Source organism: Balaenoptera borealis, assembly GCF_965194805.1.
Source record: "Balaenoptera borealis genome assembly, chromosome: 16".
NCBI classification, from domain to species: domain Eukaryota; kingdom Metazoa; phylum Chordata; class Mammalia; order Artiodactyla; family Balaenopteridae; genus Balaenoptera; species Balaenoptera borealis.
The window spans coordinates 16,966,077-16,990,292 of NC_138872.1; the positions used below are offsets into that span (position 1 = coordinate 16,966,077).

Here is a 24,216-nt window from a genome sequence, read left to right on the forward strand (position 1 = left end):
TATCAAACAGTCCCTCAGTGCCCCCCACCTCACCCCGAGCCACCCCACCTGCCCCCACTGAGCAGCTGGGAGGGACTGTGGACCGCAGGAGGTTGAGTCAGGAGCGCTGTGGGGCTCTGCCTGACAGGGGCCTTTCCTGAGCCCTCCTGCCAGGGTGCGGTGAGGGCAAAGTAGAGGAGGCGGAAGAGGGAGGGGCCCTCACCTCATTGATGGTCCACTTGGCGACTGTCGAGGCCGAGATGCCCGCCACTCCCGGCAGGAGCCTGCAGTGCTGCTCCCAGCACGCTGACAGCGACCGGTCGGGGTGGGCCGACAGGGCCGACATGAAGAGGGACTGGTGCATGACGTCAGTGGTCAGTGCTGGAAGGCAGAGTCAGAGGCTGGCGGCCAAGGCCGAAGGCTAACCTGGTCCCCGAAGCCCGCTCATCCCCAGGCCACCTGAGAGACTGGCTGGCAGAGTGGGCAGGACCACGGCCCCTTTCGGGCAGCCCTGCAGAGCCAAGAGGGTGATCCAGATCTCCTGACTCCTCATCCAGTGCTCGCCCCTTGGGGTAAAGTGGGTTCCTCACGTTACAGACTGTGTAGAATGACCCCACCCCCATCCTTCTGAGGCTGCATCACCCTGGGCCCTTCGAGGATGCTCTTCTCTCCTGGATCTGCTGCAGCATCCCAGAAACACCACTCTCTAGACACCTTGCATCAAAACGGCCCCCAACATCCAAGCAACCTCAACCCGGACATCAAAAGTCCATCCTGCTTGCCCTCCTTTTCCTAAGTCCTTTTGGGCCCCCATTCTTGCAACCTCAGGGGGATCCTGTTTGAGAATCAGGATCAGCCTGCCCAGTCTGACACGCACCCCCTAACGGCTGCCTCTGTCTCAAGCTCCACTCCTCCCCACTACGTCCCCAGCCGGGTCTAGTTCATTCTCTGCATACCAGACCCCAGTCTACTCAGGCACATCTGGGGTGACCCCTGACCCACTCGCCATGCTGCCTGTCCCTCTGCTTCCTGATCTGTTCCTGGAACCCCTGGCTCCCGACTCCAGCCTCCAAGCGGCTCTTCGATTTGGTGAGTGACCCTGTTCTACCTGGCTTCCTCTTTGGCCAGGCTTGGTGGCTGTCTGCTTGGACTTCATCTACTTCTGGCCACTCTGGCAAACCTGGCCCCTACCCGCCTTACCTGCCTTGGATGGACCACATGGCCACTGTCCCATGGGGCTTGCCCTGCCTCTGCCCAGAATCCAAGACAGCCGGCTCTATCCTGTTCAGGTGCTAATTCTAGACTCTCGTGAACGCGGTCCCCCACTGCCCTCCCCTTGCAGGCCCTCCCTGCTCATCACATTGTCCTTGCATCCCTCCTCTTCGCTTCAGCCTTTCACCCTGACTCTTGCACCTCACAATCACCCTCAGAGCCTCTGGGATCCCGTTTCCAGCCCCACTGACTGCTCTTCTGTAACTCGGCCAGCCTGCTGCCTCTCTGCTCATCAGCCCAAACCCAGGCACCTGCCCACACCCTGAAGCGCACCACCCTTCAGCACCACCAGGGAGCCTGCAACTGCTGCACAGCCCAGCCAGCTCTCTCAGGACCCGTTTGGGGTGCACCCCGGATCTCCCGTGACAGCTACTGCCACCAGCGCTTCATCTACCTGCCCTCGGGTCTGGCCTCCTGTCCACCCAGGTGCCCCTCTTTGAAGCCCTGTGTCTGGTGCTCCATGTACGCTGGCGAGGAATCTGGGAGCTGTGCTGCTCCCTATCTTTCTTCCCCAGAGCACAGGACAGGAGCTTTTGCAGGCACCCGTGATATCTTATCTAACTGCAAAACATCTAGCTGCAGGTCAGAAACAGCTCCTCTTGTTCTTTTTTTTTGGCTTAAAAGCAACAGAAATGTATTCCTCACGGTACTACAGGCTGGAAGTCCCAGATCAAGGCACCAGCAGATTCGATATCTGGTGAAGGTCTGCTTCCTGACCCACAGGCTGCCATCTTCTCACTGTGTCTTCACATGGCAGAAGGGGCAAGGGGTCTCTTATAAGGGCACTAATCCCATTCATGAGGGCTCCATCCTCATGACCTAATCACCTCCCAAAGGCCCCACCCCAAATACCGTGACACTGGGGATTAGGTTTCAACATATGAATTTGGGGGGGATACAAACGTTCAGTCTACAGCACTATTATTATTGGAGGTTAATAATGGTGTGCTGAATAGGCACTGTGGAAAGGCAGGGGAACCACAGTGAGGGGGTGTGGGCAGTGGGGGTAATGCAGTATAATAGAAAACACAAACTGGACTCAGAATCAGGAAATGGGGTTAGTTCCTTACTAACTTGCTCTTTAGTCCTGGGCAGGTCATTTAACATGGGCCTCAGTTTCTCCATCTGTAAATAAACTGGTTGGGTAAGGAAATCACTGCGGTTTCCTCATTCTTTCCAACAGCGGACACTCATGGGGCGTGAATGGCCCTGCGAACAGAGTGAGCACAGCTGAGGCCTGTCCTCTCCAGGCAGCCTCCCCCAGGGAGCTGTTTCCCAGCAAACCCACAGGGAGGAGGTCTACCCACGGATGCATGAGAAGTCTCCGGAACGAAATCCAGAGTGACAAGTGTCCCCTCTGGGAGAGCCAGCCGGTGGAATGGGGAGCCCTGCCCAGAGGTCAGAGGCCTGGGCTCTGTCCCCTACCCTGTCCCTGAAGTGCCTCAGGCCTTGGGTGAGTCCTTCCCGGTCCAATCTGGGCCACAGCCTCAGTCTGTGGAAAGAGTTCTCAGGATAATTCTGGAATGAACACAGTAGGCAAGAGCCCTCTGGCAGTCAGAACATGGAAGCCGACAAGGTGTACCAGGGCGGGATAGAAGAGGTGCCCACGGCAGTCCCATCTCTGAAAGTCCCCACTCTGAGGGCCGGGAGGCAGGCCAAGACCCGCCTCACTCAGGCCTGAGGCTGAGGGAATTGCCTTCTGTTTCTACCAAGAGGAAACAGTATGGAATAGCAGCAAGAGGGAGTCAGGCAAGACATCAGGACTAATAATTCCTGCAGGTTATCAAGCACTTCACATGGACCACCTCATTTAAGCCTCTCACCACCTTTTAAGATTGGCACTATTATTATTAGCGTTTTACAGATGAGGAAGCTGAGGCTCAGAGAGGTGGCTTCACCTGCTCAAGATCTCACAGCATGTAAAAGGCAGTCTGCTTTGAGGTTGTGCTTTAAATCTCTGTGCTAATACTGACCGGGTTACAGAGACTGTTCCTGAAGAACTGGAATAGCCTGGGTCCTGCCCAGAAATTGTGCATTGATCCAGGTGATTTCTCAAGGTCTCTTCTTGCCTTAAAGTGATGTGCATTCAGGGAATTCCTGGGCTGTCCAGTGGTTAGGACTCTGTGCTTCCACTGCAAAGGGCCCAGGTTCGATCCCTGGTCGGGGAACTAAGATCCCGCGTGCCCCCAGGCGTGGCCAAAAAAATTATCTATCTGACAAAAAAAATGATGCGCATTCAACTCAACTGAAACAAGATCCCCAGCATCCCTGCTGTGTATCAGGACCTGTGCCAGCGGCTGAAGATACAGATGAATTCATCATGCAGTGGAGGGCTCGGTCACCTTGTCCCTCCCCTTGGAGCCATGGGCTGAGCTGTGTCCCATGCCCCTTAAAATTGATATGTTAAAGCTCTAATCTCCAGTATCTCAGAATGTGACTGTATTTGGAGAAAGGGCCTTTAAAGAGGTGATTAAGTTAAAATGAGGCTGATAAGGTGGATCTTAATCCAATCTGTCTGGTATCCTTATAAGAAAAGGAATTTTGGAGACATGGAGAGACCCTGGGGGCACACAGGCATAGAGCAAAGACCATGTGGGACACAGGCAGGAAGGTGGCTGTCTGTACACCAAGGAGAGAGGCCTCAGAAGAAACCAAACCTGTTGATCCTTTGAGCATGGACCTCCAGCCTCCAGAAGTGTGAGAAAGTACACTTCTGTTGAAGCCACCCAGTCTGTGGTACTTGGCTGTTGCAGCCAATCTAAGGCAAAGGAGGTGGAAAAGTGAACTGACGTGTGGGTCAGATAATTTACGTCTGTTGTACCAGCAGCGATAGCAGAAGTCAGACCCGAGTTTGAAGCCCAGCTCAGCCCCTTAAGAGGCGAGTGACCTCGGGCAAATGACCTCACTCTACCAACCTCCCACTCCTCTTCTCTCAGGAGAGAACGACATCTACGTTACAGACCACTTGTGAGAGTCAGCAATGGTATAGGTAAAGCATCTGAAATGGTGCTGGGCCCATAGTAGGTGCTCAATAAACGGCAAAGTAGCCACTATTATTTCAGGTAATTGACACCGGAAATGCAGCTATTATTCATGTTTTCAAATGAGGAAACTGAAGCTCAGAGATGTTAATTAAGTAGCTCAAGGCCACACAGTTAGAAAGTGACAGCCATGGCCTCCCTCCCTGGAAGCCTAGATTAAGAAAAGCAGCAATCCCTATCAAACTACCACTGGCATTTTTCACAGAACTAGAACAAAAAATTTCACAATTTGTATGGAAACACAAAAGACCCCGAATAGCCAAAGCAATCTTGAGAACGAAAAATGGAGCTGGGGGAATCAGGCTCCCTGACTTCAGACTATACTACAAAGCTTCAGTAATCAAGACAGTTTGGTACTGGCACAAAAACAGAAATATAGATCAATGGAACAGGATAGAAAGCCCAGAGATAAACCCACACACATATGGTCACCTTATCTTTGATAAAGGAGGCAAGCATATACAGTGGAGAAAAGACAGCCTCTTCAATAAGTGGTGCTGGGAAAACTGGACAGGTACATGTAAAAGTATGAAATTAGAACACTCCCTGACACCATGCACAAAAATAAACTCCAAATGGATTAAAGACCTAAGTGTAAGGCCAGACACTATCAAACTCTTAGAGGAAAACATAGGCAGAACACTCTATGACATACATCACAGCAAGATTCTTTTTGACCCAGCTCCCAGAGAAATGGAAATAAGAACACAAATAAACAAATGGGACCTAATGAAACTTAAAAGCTTTTGCACAGCAAAGGAAACCATAAACAAGACCAAAAGACAACCCTTAGAATGGGAGAAAATATTTGCAAATGAAGCAACTGACAAAGGATTAATCTCCAAGATTTACAAGCAGCTCATGCAGCTCAATAACAAAAAAACGAACAACCCAATCCAAAAATGGGCAGAAGACCTAAATAGACATTTCTCCAAAGAAGATATACAGATGGCCTACAGACACATGAAAGAATGCTCAACATCATTAATCATTAGAGAAATGCAAATCAAAACTACAATGAGATATCATCTCACACCAGTCAGATTGGCCATCATCAAAAAATCTAGAAACAATAAATGCTGGAGAGGGTGTGGAGGAAAGGGAACACTCTTGCACTGTTGGTGGGAATGTAAATTGATACAGCCACTATGGAGAACAGTATGGAGGTTCCTTAAAAAACTACAAATAGAACTACCATACGACCCAGCAATCCCACTACTGGGCATATACCCTGAGAAAGCCATAGGTCAAAAAGTGTCATGTACCACAATGTTCATTGCAGCTCTATTTACAATAGCCAGGACCTGGAAGCAACCTAAATGTCCATCGACAGACGAATGGATAAAGAAGATGTGGCACATATATACAATGGAATATTACTCAGCCATAAAAAGAAATGAAATGGAGGTATTTGTAATGAGGTGGATGGAGTTAGAGTCTGTCATACAGAGTGAAGTAAGTCAGAAAGAGAAAAACAAATACAGTATGCTAACACATATATACGGAATCTAAGGGGAAAAAAAAAAAAAAAAAAAAAAAAGGCCATGAAGAACCTAGTGGCAAGACGGGAATAAAGACACAGACCTACTAGAGAATGGACTTGAGGATATGGGGAGGGGGTGGGGTGAGATGTGACAGGGTAAGAGAGTGTCATGGACATATATACACTACCAAATGTAAAATAGATAGCTAGTGGGAAACAGCCGCATAGCACAGGGAGATCAGCTCGGTGCTTTGTGACCACCTAGAGGGGTGGGATGGGGAGGGTGGGAGGGAGGGAGATGCAAGAGGGAAGAGAAATGGGAACATATTGTATATGTATAACTGATTCACTTTGTTATAAAGCAGAAGCTAACACACTATTGTAAGGCAATTATACTTCAATAAAGATGTTAAAAAAAAAAAAAAAAGAAAAGCAGAGCTGGAGGCATCATCCCACCTCACAGTGAACCAGAAGTCCAGAGAGGCTCTGCGCCTTTCCCGCAAACTCACAGCAAAACCAGGGATGAAAAGGGGCTGGAATCTGAGGTCGCTCAAGGCCCCACCCTGTGGTCTTGCCACTGCTCTGTATCCCCAAGTATCTCGAATGCAGAGGTGACCTGCCTGCCAGCTTCTCCGGCTCTGGGCACCCCTGGTGACTCCTCCCACCAATTACTAAGTACTCATTGTGAACGTGGTGGAGGACACAGGAATAAATGACCCAGGACTCACTTGGGAAATCTTCCTGTGGGATCTTCTGATACTTTGGAGGGCGTCCGATCCTGGAGAGAGAGGGACCAGGTCCGTGGCAGGGAATCAGGGCCTGGCCTGGCCCAGGAGGACTCGAGGCCCTGCACCCTTGCCCTCCGCACCGGCTGTGATGGCGAGGCTTCTTCCTTAGGGAGAAGCCCGAGAGGTTCCTCTTACGGGCCAAGGCCTCCGTGTCGGACAGCTCTGCCTTCAGCCGGCTCTGGTTCCTCTCGGCCAGTGGGCAGCCCGAGAGGCAGTGGTGGGCTGTGAACTTGCCTGTGACGTGGCCAGAGCCATCACAACCAGGAGTGGGGCACTTTCTGGAGAAGAAGAAGGCTTAAGATGGGCTGAATCTGATTGTTCCCACTTAGCTCTTCCCAACCCTGGCCCCATTAGGAGAGCGGCTGGGTGGACCCTGGTCGGCCACCCCTAGTGGGTATAAAACAGACCCTCTCGGGCTTCCCTGGTGGCGCAGTGGTTAAGAATCTGCCTGCCAATGCAGAGGACACGGGTTCGAGCCCTGGTCTGGGAAGATCTCACATGCTGCGGAGCAACTAAGCCCGTGAGCCACAACTACTGAGCCTGTGCGTGTAGAGCCTGTGCTCCACAACAAGAGAGGCCACGACAATGAGAAGCCCGCGCACTGCGATGAAGAGTAGCCTCTGCTCGCCGCAACTAGAGAAAGCCCTTGCACAGAAACGAAGACCCAACACAGCCAAAAATAAATAAATAAAATAAATAAATTAAACAAACAAACAAACAAACAAAAAAAACAGACCCTCTCTGAGCAACAGTGCCCGAGGGTCTCTTAGCAGGAGCCCTTCACTCACCGGTGGTGAAAGCTGTACTTGGAGGTCCTGGTCTGTGGCAGGCTTCGACAGCTGAGAGGGGGACAGCCCCCAGGGGAGGCAGAGCTGGGCTCTCTGGGTCCTGGAGGGGCAGGAAGAAAAGGGTCAGCACAGGGCCCTGGGGGTGGGCGAGGGGCTGGGAGAGGAGTCATGCAGGGCAGGGAGGTCAGCACTAGGAACCAGTTCCCCAGGTACAAGGGGCCCTGAACCAGGCTGGGACACCGCTTCCTGGATGGATATGGATGTCAGCCCCTCTTGGGGGAATGAGGGCTTGGCTCTCATATACTTTGTGGAAACCTGCAGGCCATACTCTCTGAAAGGAGGAGAACCCTTGGGGAGATCAACTCAGAGCCGGTGTGGGCACAGCTGCCCCCGGAAGCCACGTCAGGCAGATTTTCATGTTATTCTTGTTTCTCAGTTTTACCCCCAAGACTTTGGTGACGTTTTTTAGGCTCTGCCCCTGTGCAGAGAACAATCAAGAAGAATCAACACCACACGTGAAACAGATGTGGGTGACCTCTAACCCCTGCCTGCTGAGGGGACCAGGATTTGATTTAGGGAGCCACATTGCCTTAGCAAACACAGCGCATGCTCTGTGTGGCTCTGCTACTCGCTGAGAGAACTCCCCAGGGGTACAACTACCTCCTAAGCATATGCTCCCAAGTGAGCTTGGCCCTTCACACCTCCAGCCCCAAACCCAGCGAAACTGGGGAGGCCAGAAGCACTGCTGTGTGTAGCAGAGACCCCCGGGGTGGGGAGGATGAGGGACCCCAGAGCTCACTGTGGGCATGCTATAGAAGGCGGAGGGGTGCCAGAGCTCGGGGGCAGGGCCGGACATCAGGAGGAGAGGGTCAGAGTGCCCTAGGGGTACACACGGAGAGGAGGTTGCAGGGGATGCCCTGTCTTGGAGCACCAGCCCGCGGGGTGGAGGTCAGGGTGGTCGGCATCGATCCAGAAGTCATAGGCGTGACTCCAGCCATCAAAGTGGAGCTGGGGAGGAAAGGCCCTTGGAGGTCAGGTGTTCCTCGTGGAGCCCAGCTCAGCCGGGAGGTCCTCCAGGCTCCAGGAGGTTCTCCCCATCCCTGGGGCCTGTCAGAAGCAAGATCCTGGATTGGAAGAACCAAGGGGCCAACCCCACAGTAATCTGTCTTGGCCCCCACACTTCCCAAGGGTTTCACCCTTTAAGTTACTGGCATCTCCCATCAGTCCTTGGATAGGACAAGGATTATTAGGCCCATTTTATAGGCTCAGAGAGGGGACGTGACTTATCCAGACTCACAAAAGTAAGTCACAGATGAGGCCAGACTGAGACCCAAGATCTTCGGCCTCAAGTTTAGAGCTCTCTTCCCTGCAACGCACAGCCTCCCTCAAGTCTGGCTCATGCCATGCCCTTGACCTCAACTCAGCCTACAGAAGTCCTGCCCAACTGGCCTGTCCACTCTCCCAGCCCGAGGGGCCCAGAGCCACCTTTATCCGATGGTCCTCCACATCCTCCACGCTGGCCACACGAATTAGGGCTGGGTTCCTGCGGTCCACGGCCTCCAGTTTCATGTTGACCAGGAAGCCGTGCGGGGGTCGCTGCAGGGGGACAGCGGCCTTCAGGCCAAGGCCCAGCTCAGCAGAGCTGAATCCCCAAGAGGGGAGCCCAGGTGCTGTGCCTGGGGAAACCACAGCCAAAGGGGGAGGCAAGGGCCCCATCCTGGCTGGCCGAGGGCTCCTCGCCTTCCCGAGCTCAGCTCGGGGTCGGGAGAGATGACTCACCACCTTGAAGGCCCAGGCGGGCACAGCAGAGGCCCCAGTTTCTTCCAGATATTTCTCCCAACAGAAGCTGTCAGGGTCTGGGTAGTCTGGAGGAGAGGATGGGCGCAATGTCTAGGCACCCAGGTGTACTGAGGGAGCTCTCCCCTCCAAGCAGGACCAGGGGCATGGAAAGGACAAAGGCCCATGGAGAGAAGTCCCCCAGCATCACCACAGCCTGCTCCTTGCAGGGGGCTCCTGAGGCAGAGGGGTGCCAGGCAGAAGCAAGCACACCACCTCACAGTTCACAGGGCTTTCTGGGAACCCTGGCCCCTAGCCCCCTCCTCGGCTCTGTTGCTCCAGCCCCGGTCCCATCTGAACCCCTACTGCATGTGGGCCAGCGTAACACCCCGACAGGGAAGGATACACTTTCTTTGCTCTGGACTCCTGCTCCCTTGCTGAGGTGGGGGGTCATCTAACTTTCTTCCCTTCAACCGTAACAGAGTCAGGGTTTGACAGGCCTCTGCTAAGATCAGAGGGTTCTCAACTCCCAGGCAAAGAATCTAAGGCTCCAGGCCACATTTGTCCCCTCACCCTGCCCCCTAAAGACCCAGCTAATGAGATACTGGTAAGGGACCAGGGAGAGGGGGGTTGGCTCAGGCTGCAGGGTCACCTTGTGGAGGGGTGAGGGGCTTTCCTTGCTTCTGGCACCAGCCCACCGGGTGGATGTAGGGGCTGCTGGGATCACACCTGAAACGCAAGAATTATTCACTGTCCCAAGAATCAATCTTGTGAAAATGACTCTACTACCCAAAGCAATCTACAGATTCAATGCAATCCCTATCAAATTACCAATGGCATTTTTTACGGAACTAGAACAAAAAATCTTAAAATTCGTATGGAGACACAAAAGACCCCGAATAGCCAAAGCAGTCTTGAGGGAAAAAAAGAGAGCTGGAGGAATCAGACTCCCTGACTTCAGACTATACTACAAAGCTACAGTAATCAAGACAGTATGGTACTGGCACAAAAACAGAAATACAGGTCGATGGAACAGGATAGAAAGCCCAGAGATAAACCCACGCACCTATGGTCAACTAATCTATGACAAAGGAGGCAAAGATATACAATGGAGAAAAGACAGTCTCTTCAGTAAGTGGTGCTGGGAAAACTGGACAGCTACATGTAAAAGAATGAAATTAGAATACTCCCTAACACCATACACAAAAATAAACTCAAAATGGATTAGAGACCTAAATGTAAGACCAGACACTATAAAACTCTTAGAGGAAAACATAGGAAGAACACTCCATGACATAAATCACAGCAAGATCTTTTTTGATCCACCTCCTAGAGTAATGAAAATAAGAACAAAAATAAACAAATGGGACCTAATGAAACTTAAAAACTTTTGCAAAGCAAAGGAAACTACAAACAAGACAAAAAGACAACCCTCAGAATGGGAGAAAATATTTGCAAACGAATCAATGGACAAAGGATTAATCTCCAAAATATACAAACAGCTCATGAAGCTCAATATTAAAAAAACAAACAACCCAATCCAAAAATGGGCAGAAGACCTAAACAGACATTTCTCCAAAGAAGACAGGTTGTCAAGAAGCACGTGAAAAGCTGCTCAGCATCACTAATTATTAGAGAAATGCAAATCAAAACTACAATGAGGTATCACCTCACACCAGTTAGAATGGGCATCATCAGAAAATCTACAAACAACGAATGCTGGAGAGGGTGTGGAGAAAAGGGAACCCTCTTGCACTGTTGGTGGGAATGTAAATTGATACAGCCACTATGGAGAACAGTATGGAGGTTCCTTAAAAAACTAAAAATAGAATTACCATATGACCCAGCAATCCCACTACTGGGCATATACCCAGAGAAAACCATAATTCAAAAAGACACATGCGGGACTTCCCTGGTGGCACAGTGGTTAAGAATCCGCCTGCCAATGCAGGAGACACAGGTTCGAGCCCTGGTCCGGGAAGATCCCACATGCCGTGGAGCAACTAAGCCCGTGCGCCACAACTACTGAGCCTGCGCTCTAGAGCCCGTGAGCCACAACTACTGAGCCCACGTGCCACAACTACTGAAGCCCACGTGCCTAGAGCCTGTGCTCTGCAACAAGAGAAGCCACCGCAATGAAGAGTAGCCCCCGCTTGCTGCAACTAAAGAAAGCCCGCACACAGCAACAAAGACCCAACACAGCCAAAAATAAATAAATTAATTAATTAAAAAAAAAAAAAAAAAAAAAGACACATGCACTCCAGTGTTCATTGCAGCACTATTTACAATAGCCAGATCATGGAAGCCACCTAAATGCCCATTGACAGACGAAGTGATGTGGCACATATATACAATGGAATATTACTCAGCCATAAAAAGGAACAAAATTGGGTCATTTGTAGAGACGTGGATGGATCTAGAGACTGTCATACAGAGTGAAGTAAGTCAGAAAGAGAAAAACATATATCATATATTAACGCATATATGTGGAACCTAGAAAAATGGTACAGATGAACCAGTTTGCAGGGCAGAAATAGAGACACAGATGTAGAGAACAAACGTATGGACACCAAGGGGGGAAGTGGCAGGGTGGGGGCGGTGGTGGGATGAATTGGGAGATTGGGATTGACATGTATACACTGATATGTATAAAATGGATAACTAATAAGAACCTGCTGTATAAAAAAATAAATAAAATTAAATTAAAAACAAAAAGAATTATTCACTGTCCCAGATGAAACTTCAAGGTCCTAAATCTGCTGTCCTATGAGATCACGGCGACAGGGCACACCCTCATGTTACTTCTGAGTGAGAGTGAGACAGATGAGGTGAGACAGTCACAAAATTCCAACAGTAACTAAAAACTCTAACAGCACCTTAATATCTCAGGGACAATCATGGGTCACAGGGGTTTGCTCGTCTTAACCTTGGTACTTTTAGATGAAATATTTAATTGCCATCATAATTAATAAATGATGTAGATCAAATCCACAGGGCAGTCAATTGTCCCCCGAGCAATACGTCAGGGCTGGGCTGGGTCTACGTGAAGCCTCCCGCCCCCGCCATCCCCTCCCCACCCCCGTCCCCACCCCCCAGGGCCAAGTCTGGGTCCTCCCACTACCAGTAGTCATAAGTGTCATCCCAGTTGTCAAAGTGCACCAGGAAGCGGCTGTCCACCACGTCGGTCACACTGGCCACGCAGATGAGGGATGGGTTCATGCGGTCCACGGCCTCCAGCTTCATGCCCACCTGGAAGCCCAGGGGTGGGGGACTCTGGGGGCAAGAAGAGGGGCTGCCACGGCCAGGCCCAGGCTGGCTTGTGCTGGCCCAGGACCCACCGGCAAAGGAAGAGGAGTAGGTTCCCTGGGGGTCGTGCCTGGCGGGTGGGCAGGGAGGAGGGCGGGAGAAAGAGGCTGAGAAAGAGGGTGCCTCCGGGGCAGAATCATAAACCCCAGCCCTGAGCCACTCAGGAATTTCTGGCCTCCAAGGGACTCTCAGAGGAAGCCTCACTGTGGCAGAAGATGAGTGACTAACACGAGGCTACACCCTCACCCAAAGAGTCTGCCAGGCTGAGCACAAGCCTCCCCTCCCCAGACAAGCCTGGCCCAGCCTGGGCTGAGGCAGGTGGGTCCACAGCGGGGTGGCGGAGAAAGAGGAGCTGACAGGTGAGGCAGGGAGCGGGGAGGGAGGGCAGGGAGGCACCTGCCACGTGTCGGGCATAAACTCCAAAAGCCATCACCTCCCTCAATCTTTACCACAGCCCTAGGGAGATGGGTATTATCACCCCCATTTTATAAATTAAGTGACTTGCCCAGGACCACAAAGCTGGTCAACGGTGGGGACAGGACTTAAACAGTTTGATTTAAAAATCTGCATCCTCCGTCACAATAGCTGGTAGAAGCCCACCGGTCACATGGGAACCTGTAAGTATGATCTCTGGGGCTGGACTGGGGCTGGGGGTACCTGCCCATTCCTGGACAGCATGGCACAGCCCCTGGCCCACAGGGACCCTGGACTTTCCATATGGTAACAGTTGTACTGGGAGTTCCCTATATATCTCTCAAACCTTTTGCTTGGGATTAGGAGATATTTTAGCTGCGGGATAAAGTTGCCGGCTGCCTTGAACAGAGAGAAAGACAAGGGGTGAGTGTTGGAACCAAATGGGAAAGCCTCAATGTTGGTCAAAAGGAAGGAAAAAGCCACTCCCAGAATAGAGGCTTGGACCTGACACCAAGAACTGCAGAGAAACCCAAGCCAAAAAGAAGAATGACACCTCAGTGCCCAGGCTCGGAGGGGGATGTGCGGAGGAGAGGATTTCAGCGGTAGGGAGGAGGGAGGGAACTGGGGGAACCCCGTAATCGGCTTCCTCCTCTGGCCCTGCCCAGTGGGCCCCTCCCATCTGGTGAGGACCAGAGCCCAGCTGGGGGCACCAGTAGATGAGTGCTTGTCTGCTGAGTCAGAGAGCCTGGCCGGCTGCAGTGACTCTATCCTGGGAGGCACATGTCTGCTCGCTCAGGGGCACTCACGTGGCTCTGGCTCAAAAACAGGTGCTTGGGGGCAGCCTGGGTTCTTGTGCTGCGCAGGTAATGGCTCCAGCTGAACTCCTCCTCCTTGTAACCTAGGCCCCTCGGGGGGGAAGAACAGAGCACCGTGCAGACAGAGGCTGGGCCATGGCGTGCGCACCCCACACTGAAGCAGCAGAATCAGGCAGGCCTGAGGACCCCACAGGCCTCGAGAACCTGCCCAGGGAACCCCTGACGAAGCAGGACACAACCTAGGTGGGCGTCCGCTCAAAGGGCAAGGGCAAAGCAGAAGCCCTGGGGCCGAGGCATAGCAGGATGAGATGCAGAGAGGCTGACTGTGCACTGGGAACAGGGAAGGAGGTACCACCAGCAAGGGGTGGGGGCAGGTCTGGGAGGCTCACTGCCTCACTGGCACCAACCCAGCTAGGCCTTACCTTTGGGGGGCTGCAGCTTGTGCCCCGTCTTCTCGAACCAGCCAGCGGGATGAATGTCAGGGGAACTGGCATTGATCCAGAAGTCGTGGCACTCGGAATACCCATCGAAGTGCAGACGTAGGCGGTAGCCACACACCTGGCCCCATGAGGGGGAAGCACAGGGACGCCGATGCCAGCAGTTGCCGCACTCCCCTTCCCTCACCTCTCCTGGCCCGGCCTGGCGTCCCAGGGGCTCTGGTGCTAGCAGGCTCCCCACTCCACCCCTCCTCACCCCCAGGTTTCCCTGCATCTTGCACTTTGCCCCACACCCTCCCATCCTGCAATGAGGATGGTTCACATACTCATGAGCCCTGAGCTCTGGGCACAAGACAGGTAGATTCTAAGGCACTCTCTGGCCCCTTTGAACCCTGGATAGACTCCCAAGGGCAGTGACCAAGGCTCAGGCCTGCTCAGGGCCCCCGGGGACCTTTCCTTCTGCTACCTTCTCTCACTGCTCAGACCTCAGCAAGCTGATGGCGGCTCCTTGAGCATGGCGCCCTTGAACGTGGCATTCCACGCCCCAGAGCTTCCGTTTGCTTTGCCTCTTGTGCCCGGAACATCCTATTCATTCACAACTCATCTCTCGAGACTCAGCAACGGAGGCCCTTCCTCTCTGAAGCCGCTCCTGTCCCCTCAGTGCCCCCCTGGTCACATCTGTCATCACCCTTGCGGCTGTTGCTGTTTATCTGGCTGATTCCCACACAACTGTGAGCTCCTAAGAAGACAAGGACCTTGCTGGACTCGTGCCACCATCCCCGCACCACCCCGACCCTTCGCCTGCTTTTTGTCCGTTTTTTAGCTTTCTGCGCGTTCCCCTCCCCTTTCTGAGGGCAGTGCAGTGCCCCCCTCATCTGAGTCCGGGCCCTCCGTGCTCCTGGCTGGCTCCTTCAAGCCATCCTGAGAGGCGTCACCAGGATGGGGGTGCCAGCCTCAGCTCACCTCAGCCACGGTGAGAATGAAGTACATGCTTGGGTGCTGAGGGTCAATGCCTTCCAACTTCATGCCCGGTTTGAAGCCATTCTTGTTATGGGTGACCGCCTGGTACTGTCAACGCACAGATGGGAGAGGGCTCAGCTTCCCTCCAGCCTTACCCTTGCTGAGTGGGCTTGGGGCAAAGGAACTGCCTTTGGGCTCCACCTGCCCAGTACTACCAAAGGGGTAACTTATTTGGGGATCTTTAGTGCAGGGATCCAAAGCAGGACAGACTAGCTCCTAGGTCCCTCGAAAAATGGATGTCAGGGCTCTCTCTTACCCAAGTCATGGAAAGATCAGAATTGATTAGAAAGCACCAGAATTCAAAAGTCTGCAGGCCCAGTGATGGGTGAGCCTGGGTCCCACTCCCCTATTTCTTCCCACCGAGGAAGCCCCTTTCGGTGAGCCCTTTTCTACTCGGGGCCCCTAACGAGTCTTTCCACCTTCCGTTCTGCAAGTCCTTTGAGGGATGTCAGACGCAGAAAACACCAGAAGGCCTGAGTTTGGTGGTGAGTCCCTGGGCTGGGAAGACAAGCTCTTACTAGAAGGAAAGTATGTGACTCACGTCCTGGAAGAGGCTGACGGGGGCAGTGATGGCCTCCTGCTCCTCAAGGTAGGATTCCCACGACCAGCCTTCCTTCTTCTCCCCTGAGGCTGTGGGCAGGAGACAGACAGGCTGACCCCTGGGCTGCTCCTCAAATACTATCTTCCAACCCCACTCTACCTTAACCTCCAAAACACACTTGTGTCTGTGATCGCGTGCTGCCCTCTGGTCCCACTCAGCCATGAGGTGCCGCACACAGCGGGCTGTACCGAATTCTGTCCGTCCCGCCCCACCCCCCGGCCTACTGTCAGCAAAAGCACTTCGGATTAGGGAGTGACTAACAGAGGTTACAGAGTCTCAACCACAGAGGGACAAAGCTGTGTGACAAATCCTGAGCCAGAGGACTTAATCACAGCACCACCTAAGCTCACCGGGAAAGAAGAGGAAAAAGAAAGATGGGAGGAAAACATGCAATGAGGAAGAAACAGAAGAGACCACACAGAAAGAAGAAACCCCCTTTTCCCGATTCTTCTTCCTCTGAGCACTGACAGAGTCACATAGAGACAAAATGTATGTACGTGTGCTTGGCGTGCCCACAGAGTAGAGACTGATTCCACACACACACCCCAGACATACACACAGAGTGCACACAAACACACGCTCACACACACATACTTTGGTCAGAGCCTACAGCCCTCGGAGTCTCCAGGTCCTGGGGAGGGGGGAGCTGCATCCCCCTGTGGGACCTTCAATTTAGCCTGAGATGGAGTCCTGGCCTCCAACACAGAGGCGAAACATCCTTTAAAGACGGGAAAAGCTGGCAACATGTAAGGTAAGCTCCCAACGTCAGCCTGAAAAAATCTGCCACAATCAATTCATATCGCTCGGGTGAATAGTTCCAGCTTCTTCTAGAAACTTCCGTGTCTCAATTTTGTCATCTGTCAAATGCAGATCACTTTGTCTACCAGAGAGGGTCATCAGGAAGAGTAAGTGAGACGCTGTGAGTAAAAGATCCTTATGAAATACTGGATCCTTCCTAGGTCTCCACTAAGTCTGTCTGATCTGGATTCTCGCTCTGCCTAGCTCTGGCTCGCTTGGCTATTGCTCTGGGTCATTCTGCTGTGGAGAGGTTTGTCACTCAGGAAGAAGCTTTTTCCTTAATTGGAACCTACATGGCTCCTAGGAGCTGCCTAAGTTCACCAGTCACTCCACTGAAGCTTGAGATCCCAACCATCTAACCCAGATGGGCCAAAGCAGGTATTTTCTTCACCAACAGATCAACTAAGCCAGGAAACTCTGAGACCTCCACCGACACAGCAACCTAGAGCACTGCTCTGCCAACTCCCCTTTGTCCTGAGTGAAACCTGGGTCGCCCCTTAGAATAGCGGTCCCCAACCTTTTTGGCACCAGGGACCAGGTTTCGTGGAAGAGTTTTTCCATGGAGGGGGCGGGGGCAATGGTTCAGGTGGTAATGCGAGTGATGGGGTCGGGGGTAAGGGGAGCGGCAGATGAAGCTTCACTCGCTTGCCTGCCATTCACCTCCTGCTCTGCAGCCCAGTTCCTAGCAGGCCGAAGACCGGACCAGTACCGATCCACGGCCCGGGGGTTGGGGACCCTATGAATATATCAAATCAACATGTTGTACACCTTAAACTTACACAATGTTGCATGACAATTATATCTCAATAAAGCTGGGGGAAAAAAAGAAACAAAGAGAGAAGGCACACATAATAATAGGAGAAATTTTAAAAGGGATATCACTACATATCCTGCAGACTTCAAAAAGATAAAAGGGATATTATGAAGAACTTTAACATTCTTTTAACGAATTCCCTTCTTAATCACCCAGTCTTAAGCCTACTTCTACACATTAATGAAATTGCTCTCTTGAGTCACCAGGGCCACAATCCAATGATCTTGTCTTATTACTCAACTCTCTTGATCTCCATGTGCTACCAGCCACCTGTTCCATCTCAGCATTTCCTTCTTGCTCTACTTTCTTGGCTGTATATTCCACCTCTTCTACTTCCATTACCAGTTTTTCTTTCTCCCACCCTAACCCTGCTCATTAATGGTGGATCCCTAGAAATCAATATAGTACTTCCCTCCCATCTTCTCTCTGGAAGCTTCTTCAGCATGGCTTCAGTTTTTTCAGTAGAGATAATTCCCAAATTAATGGTTCTAGCCAGACCTTCCACTGGAAGGTCAACAGGAAAGACAAAAAAATGTAAAGAGAAGAACAGAACACCATGGTTCAAGAACAACCGATGACAAGCAGTCATCAGGATGCCACCACTGGCTGGGTCTTTTCATTTCAAATTGCTACAGATACATCTCTGTATTTATCTACTTCTTATAGAGCATGGTTTGCCAATTCTTAATCAGTTCATTTTAAGACAGAATGCTTAATGAAGAGCCCGTTACTTGTGTTCCAAAAGTATAAGGGATCTATGCCTGGACCAAACTCAAGAGGCTGGGCTCCATAATGCTGTGCTCTACTGTTTATCCAGCCCTCAGTTTCTACGGACTATAAATGGACTCTTTTCAAAATCTAATGAAAGCCATGGACCACCTCCCCAGGAAAATGAGCAATTCACAGAATTTTGCATGTAAATTTAAGAGGGCACTGCTGCAAGAGGCATACTGATCAATGTCTTGTACTGAATCACACACTTAATATTCTCAACTTGTTCCCCAACTCTGCATGGCACTCCTTGTATTTTGATAGGAAATGTGTTTCTTATAGCCAATTTGAAAACGGCAAGGATCTGAATAAATATTTCTCCAAAGAGAATATATAAATGGCCAACAAGCATACGAAAAGATGTTCAACATCATTAGCCATCAGGGAAATGCAAATCAAAACCACAAGGAGAGGAACTTCCCTGGTGGTGCAGTGGTTAAGAATCTGCCTGCCAAAGCAGGGGACATGGGTTCAAGCCCTGGTCCGGGAAGATCCCACATACCATGGAGTAACTAAGTCCGTGCACCGCAACTACTGAGCCTGTGCTCTAGAGCCTGTGAGCCACAACTACTGAGCCCATGTGCCACAACTACTGAAGCCCAGGCACCTAGAGCCCGTGCTCCACAACAAGAGAAGACACAGCAATGAGAAGCCCACGCACCGCAACAAAGAGTAGCCCCTGCTCGCCGCAACTAGAGAAAGCCTGCAGGCAGCAACAAAGACCCAACGCAGCCCAAAAATAAATAAATAAATTTAAAAAAAGAAAATGATGCTTCACACAAAACAACTGAAAAGGTGAAGGAAATATATGGGAGAGAAGGCTGAGTGTGTGTACATGAGTTACATGGTTCTAACTCTTAAACTATTGGAACATTACATCAGGACTAGATACGTCAGGTCTTTAGAACATGAATCCAATAGGGTAGCCATCAAACTGCCAAATAGAATGTAGATAAAATACAGATTATCCACACACACAGGACATGCAAGCAGCCGTGCCACCTCCACCCCTACCCCCAGATTCTTCTCCCAAAAGATCCCAAAAATGAGTGGAAAAAGATTTTAGCCATATATGCAAACTTCTGTCTACTGATAAAGTTTCTTCCCTTGAAAAAAGGCAGAAGGGAGAAAATATCCAGAAACCAATGCCACACTAATGTTCACAGTTGAGATGGTGAAATGTATGAATCAAAAGATAACTTTAGACTGGTCAACAGGACCCAGCTAAAAGAATGCTGGTTTAGGGCTTCCCTGGTGGCGCAGTGGTTGAGAATCTGCCTGCCAATGCGGGGGGACACGGGTTTGAGCCCTGGTCTGGGAAGATCCCACATGCCGCGGCGCGACTAGGCCCGTGAGCCACAATTGCTGAGCCTGCGCGTCTGGAGCCTGTGCTCCGCAACAAGAGAGGCCGCGATAGTGAGAGGCCTGCGCACCGCGATGAAGAGTGGCCCCCACTCGCCGCAACTAGAGAAAGCCCTCGCACAGAAACAAAGACCCAACACAGCCATAAATAAATAAAATTAAAAAAAACAAAACAAAACAAAAAAACCAAAACTTAAAAAAAAAAAAATGCTGGTTTAAGAATGTATTTCTGGGGAGGGAATTCCCTGGAGACCCAGTGGTTAGGACTCCGTGCTCTCACTGCCGATGGCCCAGCTTCGATCCCTGGTTGGGCAACTAAGATCCCACAAGCCAAGCGGTGCGGCCCCAAGAAACAAAAAAAGAATGTATTTCCTTAAGAAAGATAGAGCAGTTGAGCCAACAGTAGTTAGACACTAACTCCTTCCTCTATTTAAGACTTGAGATGCCATAAACCAATGACAGCTAAGACTTTGGCTTCTGGTGTGACAGCCTCGGGTGAGAGAGAGAGAGCGGTGAAAATCTGGTTTGGCTATGATGGGCAAAATACGGAATAGGCACTATAGAGTTCAGAGCCCTGAACACAGATTGCGCTCCTCTGTACGGCACTGGATCCATCAAGGCAGAATGATGCCCTAGAACTGACCTCGCTCTCTGGTTCTCTCTGGGACAGGAAAGACAGTGACTCATGCAACTGAGCCATGGCCCAAGAGGAAGCACCAACATACAACTCCTCCATTCATCCACTGAACAAACATTTATTGAGAGTGTACTCCACACCAGCCTCTGGACTAAGGACCAGGGATACAAATGCTTAGTAGAAGAGATTCGGTTTTGAGGGAGGAAGACAGACATTGCTACCCAGTATCTAGGTGATTATAAGTGTGACAAATGTTACTTGGCTCCAGTTGGCTGTTGTCACATGGCAATGTGGAGATGGTAATGGAGAAGACCTGAGGGCCAGAGCTAACTATGAATGACCTTTGTTCCATTTTTCTTAGAACTGAAGGGTCAGAATGGGGGCCCAAATAGCAAGGTCAGACCAATGACCAGTACGGACTTGCTCACACCACCAAAGGGAAGTAATACCACATGGTGCCATTAAAGGCTGCTCAAGTCTTTGGATATTGTGAGGCCTACTCACAACTGGATAAAAGAGGATAAACAAACACATGATATAACCCCCAAGAACACACATATACTGATGCACAAACCAAAAACACTGTCTCTCTCTCTCTCTCTCTCTCATTCTCTCTGTCACACACATGCTAACATATGGTCATCTGTATATGTACAACACACCATCACAATGGTAACCCACACTCCCAGCCTCACACTTCCAAAGGTGTATACACACATGAATATAATATATACACAGGCCATCATACCAGGCTGGCTGCTGTTCCACTCCTCACTTTCTGGGGTGCTAGTGGTGGGTTGTCCCTCTGGATCCTTTCCTTCTTCTTGCTTCTCCTGTGGAAGGCAAGCCAGATCCCAGCTTCCTGTCCTCATGGATTGGCGTGAAGCCTCAGCCTCTATTCCTGGCCCCTGCCTAGCTCTCTGGCCACATGGTGTTCTTCCCCAAACAGATGGATATTCTTCTAGGCTACCAGCAGGAACACAGCTCTGGCAGACAGTCCCTTACCACATGGGCACAGACTCACATTAGCACACCCCCCCTAGTTACACAGCCTGACTGCAATTCTCCTCATTCCCAGGTGGGGAAACTGAGGACACAAATACTTGCCCTGTGCCAATTTTGCCTGCCCAGTGGAACTTTCATGCTCTGTCTCTTCCAGCTTCTCTGCAACTAGAGCCCTGTGCTCCCTGGCCTCTGGCTCAGAGATGGGGCTCCAGTGATGAAGCTTTCCATCTGCCTGCACATCTACTTGGTTACTGATTCATGTCAATGTGACTTAGCCCTGCCACTAGACTGAGATGGGAGCTCTAGAAAAACAGGAGAGTGGTTTATTTCCCTCCAACCAAGTACAGGATCTGACTCAGGATGGGACCCCAAAATATGATGAGTGAGTCATTATGTGTCTTCTCTAGCCCAGCCCCATGATCTGGATTAATGGAGGGGATAGTGGAATTGAGGTATAGCCTCTAGCCTCCCCCTACCCTCCCCATGCCCTCTTCCTACCATGGCCTCCGGCTCTGACTCCTCCTCAGATAGGCTCTGATATTCCCTGTGCTTCCTTTTCTTCATGGGTTTGAGGAGCTCAGAAGCGCTGGTGCAGTTGTTCTGGCCTGAAGAGTTCTCCACTATGACTGACCTGAGGAAGGGGCAGCCTGAGGGAAAGAACTACCCACCCTGCACCATCCACACCCTCTCCTAAGCCCTGAACAGGCGTGGGGCTTTGAGGCCCGAAGGCAGAGAAGAAGAGGTGAATTCCCTCCCCCTTACCGCTCCTGGAACAGCTGGGGGCAGCCATCATTGGAGGCACCAGGATCTGGACCAGCGCCTTGCTGAGGCCCACACGCCTGGCATTGGCAGGTGCCATCATCATCCTCTGGCGGGTCCTGAGGGTTATCTTCTGGAGGGTCCTGGGGGAGGTCTTCTGCAGGGGGCCAAAAGGGTCTCAGGCTTCCCACCCATCACTTCCACACTCAGGCTCCGCCCACCTCGGAGCCCACGCTTGGCCTCCCCTTTGGTCCCCCCACCTTGGGCTCCCCTACCGGACAGCCCCGCCTGCTTTCCCTTCCACCCCGCCCCACCGGCCCACAGCCTTCTCCGCCCCAAGACCGACCCGTGGGCGCGGGCACACCTGCAGGCACCCGGGCCACGCCCCCTCGGGCCACGCCCCTGGCCTTGGCTCCTCAGGGAGTTCAGGGCTCCCCCTACTCCCGCAGGGGCCCAGCTTCGGGCCTGGGGCTCCTACCCGGCTGTTGGGGGCCCGCATCGCCACCTCCCGCCAGGGCCTCGCCATCTTCGTACTCGGCCACGCCTTCCCGCCGCAGCTCGGGGCTTGGGGGCTGCTCCGCTCCTACCATGTTCGGCGGTGCGTATTCGCTTATCTGGAACTGGAGTGCGGAGGGTCAGAGGACCACGACTCCTGTACTGGCCCTTGACCCACCCCTAGTCAGCATGGTCCCTCTCCAGCCGCCTCACTGCAAGCCACGCCCCCGGAACCCATTCACCATAAGCCACGCCCCTAGGGCCCCGCAAATGTCTCGTTTGGGGAGGTCTGCACTCCAAGCCACGCCCCCAGAGTCCCTCACTCCAAGCCCCACCCCCAGAATCCTCCCTCTTGGCCAGCTTCCCCACCTTCCGCCTCAGGCCCCGCCTCCAGGCCCGCAGGCCCCGCCCCGCAGCTGCGGCTCTCTGGACCCCCGCAATCCCCACAGATACTGACCCGCAGGCCACTCCTAGAAGGCGGGGCCGCGGCCTCGGTCCACTCCAGGAGCCGCACTGTGCTGGTGCTGGGGCTGGCCGCCGGCCCAGCGCTTAACTGTGGCAGAACGGTGGCGGTGACAGGTACGCTGCCAGCCACTCGCTCCGGGGTGCCCACATGGATCTGCTCCCGCGGAAAGCAGGACACATCCAGGGCACTGCTGGGCAGACCAAGGGTGGCCGAGCTGGCTGCGAACAGATACACGGACAGACACGACACAGATGAGCCTGGTGGCCCTGCCCCAATCCTGCCATGCATGTGTGCAGGCAGGTGAAAAGTATCATCTCCTCCCCAGGACCCACACCTGCTTGGGCAGGTATGTGGCTGCTTCTCTTCCCCAGACCCCTGGCTATGCCCACCTGGAATGATAAAGGCAGCAGCGGGCAGGTGAGAGCCGGAACCTGGGCTGTCTCTGGCCACCAGGTGCACGCTGACCTCCCCTGTGGAGGGCCCCTTCAGTGTCCCCAGCATCTCTATTTCAGCATGCCCCTCCATCCTGGTAGGCCTACAAACGGAACACAGCCCCCAAGGCGATCAGGGAGGTAGGAGGCCTCCTTGAGGAGGGGCTGCCCACCCACAGAGAAAAGCCTCAGTGCTGAGGGGAGTAGGGTGTTTTAGGAGCCCAGCATCAAGTTTGGCTCCTGGGCTCTATCCAGGTCACTCAGGTGAGGGCTCTGGCCAGGCCCTGCACCTCCCCCAGTCTCTGTAAGATGGGCATGTATGAGGGTGCTTTGTAAACTGATGTGCCCACTCTAGGGAATCTCAGGCAGTGTGTTTCAGGCCAAGGTTCTGTCTGGCCAGCTGTCTCATGGCACAGCCCTGGCCAAGTCCAAACTCCCCTCTTTCTCAACCCCCACCTCCATCCCCAATAGAATCACTCCCTTCTCCCTCTGGGGATTCAGAGCCTTCAAGTACCAGATTCTCCTTCACTCATACACGTTCGTTTTCCTGGGAGATGATCTTTCCTGATCGTGTTCTTTTATGCCCCCTGTCCACCACTCCCTTCAATCCCAAGCACAGAGTAGGCACTCAAACATCTGTTGAAGAAATGTATGCATCTGAAGAGCAAAGAGGTAGTGTATGAGAACGCAGGCAGTGCATGATTTTGCTTTAATAAAGCCAGGGCAGTAGAGACATTTAATAAAGAGTTAGTTGAACAGGTAAGTTTATAGGAAAGAAGACCTAGTGACATAACAAATGTGCTTAATACCTATCATTTACTTAACTCCTAAAATGTGTTGGCCACTGTCCTAGATGCCCTCCCAGCACTGTCCAGTAGAATTTTCTGTGATGATGGAAATGTCCTATACCTATACTGTCCAACACAGTAGCCACTAGCCACGTGAGGCTACTCAGCAC

At 52.1% G+C, this 24,216-nt stretch overlaps 1 protein-coding gene across 11 annotated transcripts in view; it reads right to left on the reverse strand.

Moving 5' to 3' along the window:
* Positions 1–24,216, reverse strand: part of L3MBTL1 (L3MBTL histone methyl-lysine binding protein 1) — a 43,131-nt gene that overhangs the window by 13,603 nt on the left and 5,312 nt on the right. For 7 of the 11 annotated variants that reach the window (XM_082361713.1, XM_082361712.1, XM_082361709.1 and 4 more), the window contains exons 2-19: positions 23,217–23,362; positions 22,819–23,045; positions 22,345–22,486; positions 21,870–22,023; positions 21,606–21,738; positions 20,851–20,935; positions 15,661–15,749; positions 15,063–15,167; positions 14,085–14,220; positions 13,654–13,745; positions 12,249–12,400; positions 9,780–9,856; positions 9,131–9,216; positions 8,837–8,947; positions 8,245–8,359; positions 7,352–7,451; positions 6,504–6,841; positions 203–360 (exon numbers count right to left, since the gene is read on the reverse strand). In XM_082361713.1, coding sequence (XP_082217839.1) covers positions 203–360; positions 6,504–6,841; positions 7,352–7,451; positions 8,245–8,359; positions 8,837–8,947; positions 9,131–9,216; positions 9,780–9,856; positions 12,249–12,400; positions 13,654–13,745; positions 14,085–14,220; positions 15,063–15,167; positions 15,661–15,749; positions 20,851–20,935; positions 21,606–21,738; positions 21,870–22,023; positions 22,345–22,486; positions 22,819–23,045; positions 23,217–23,352 — 2,436 coding nt within the window. In that variant the 5' untranslated portion in view covers positions 23,353–23,362. Of the gene's footprint in view, positions 1–202; positions 361–3,908; positions 4,010–6,503; positions 6,842–7,351; positions 7,452–8,244; positions 8,360–8,836; positions 8,948–9,130; positions 9,217–9,779; positions 9,857–12,248; positions 12,401–13,653; positions 13,746–14,084; positions 14,221–15,062; positions 15,168–15,660; positions 15,750–20,850; positions 20,936–21,605; positions 21,739–21,869; positions 22,024–22,344; positions 22,487–22,818; positions 23,046–23,216; positions 23,363–24,216 lie in introns of those variants that run through there. The other 4 variants (XM_082361711.1, XM_082361715.1, XM_082361719.1 and 1 more) reach the window with 4 other exon arrangements.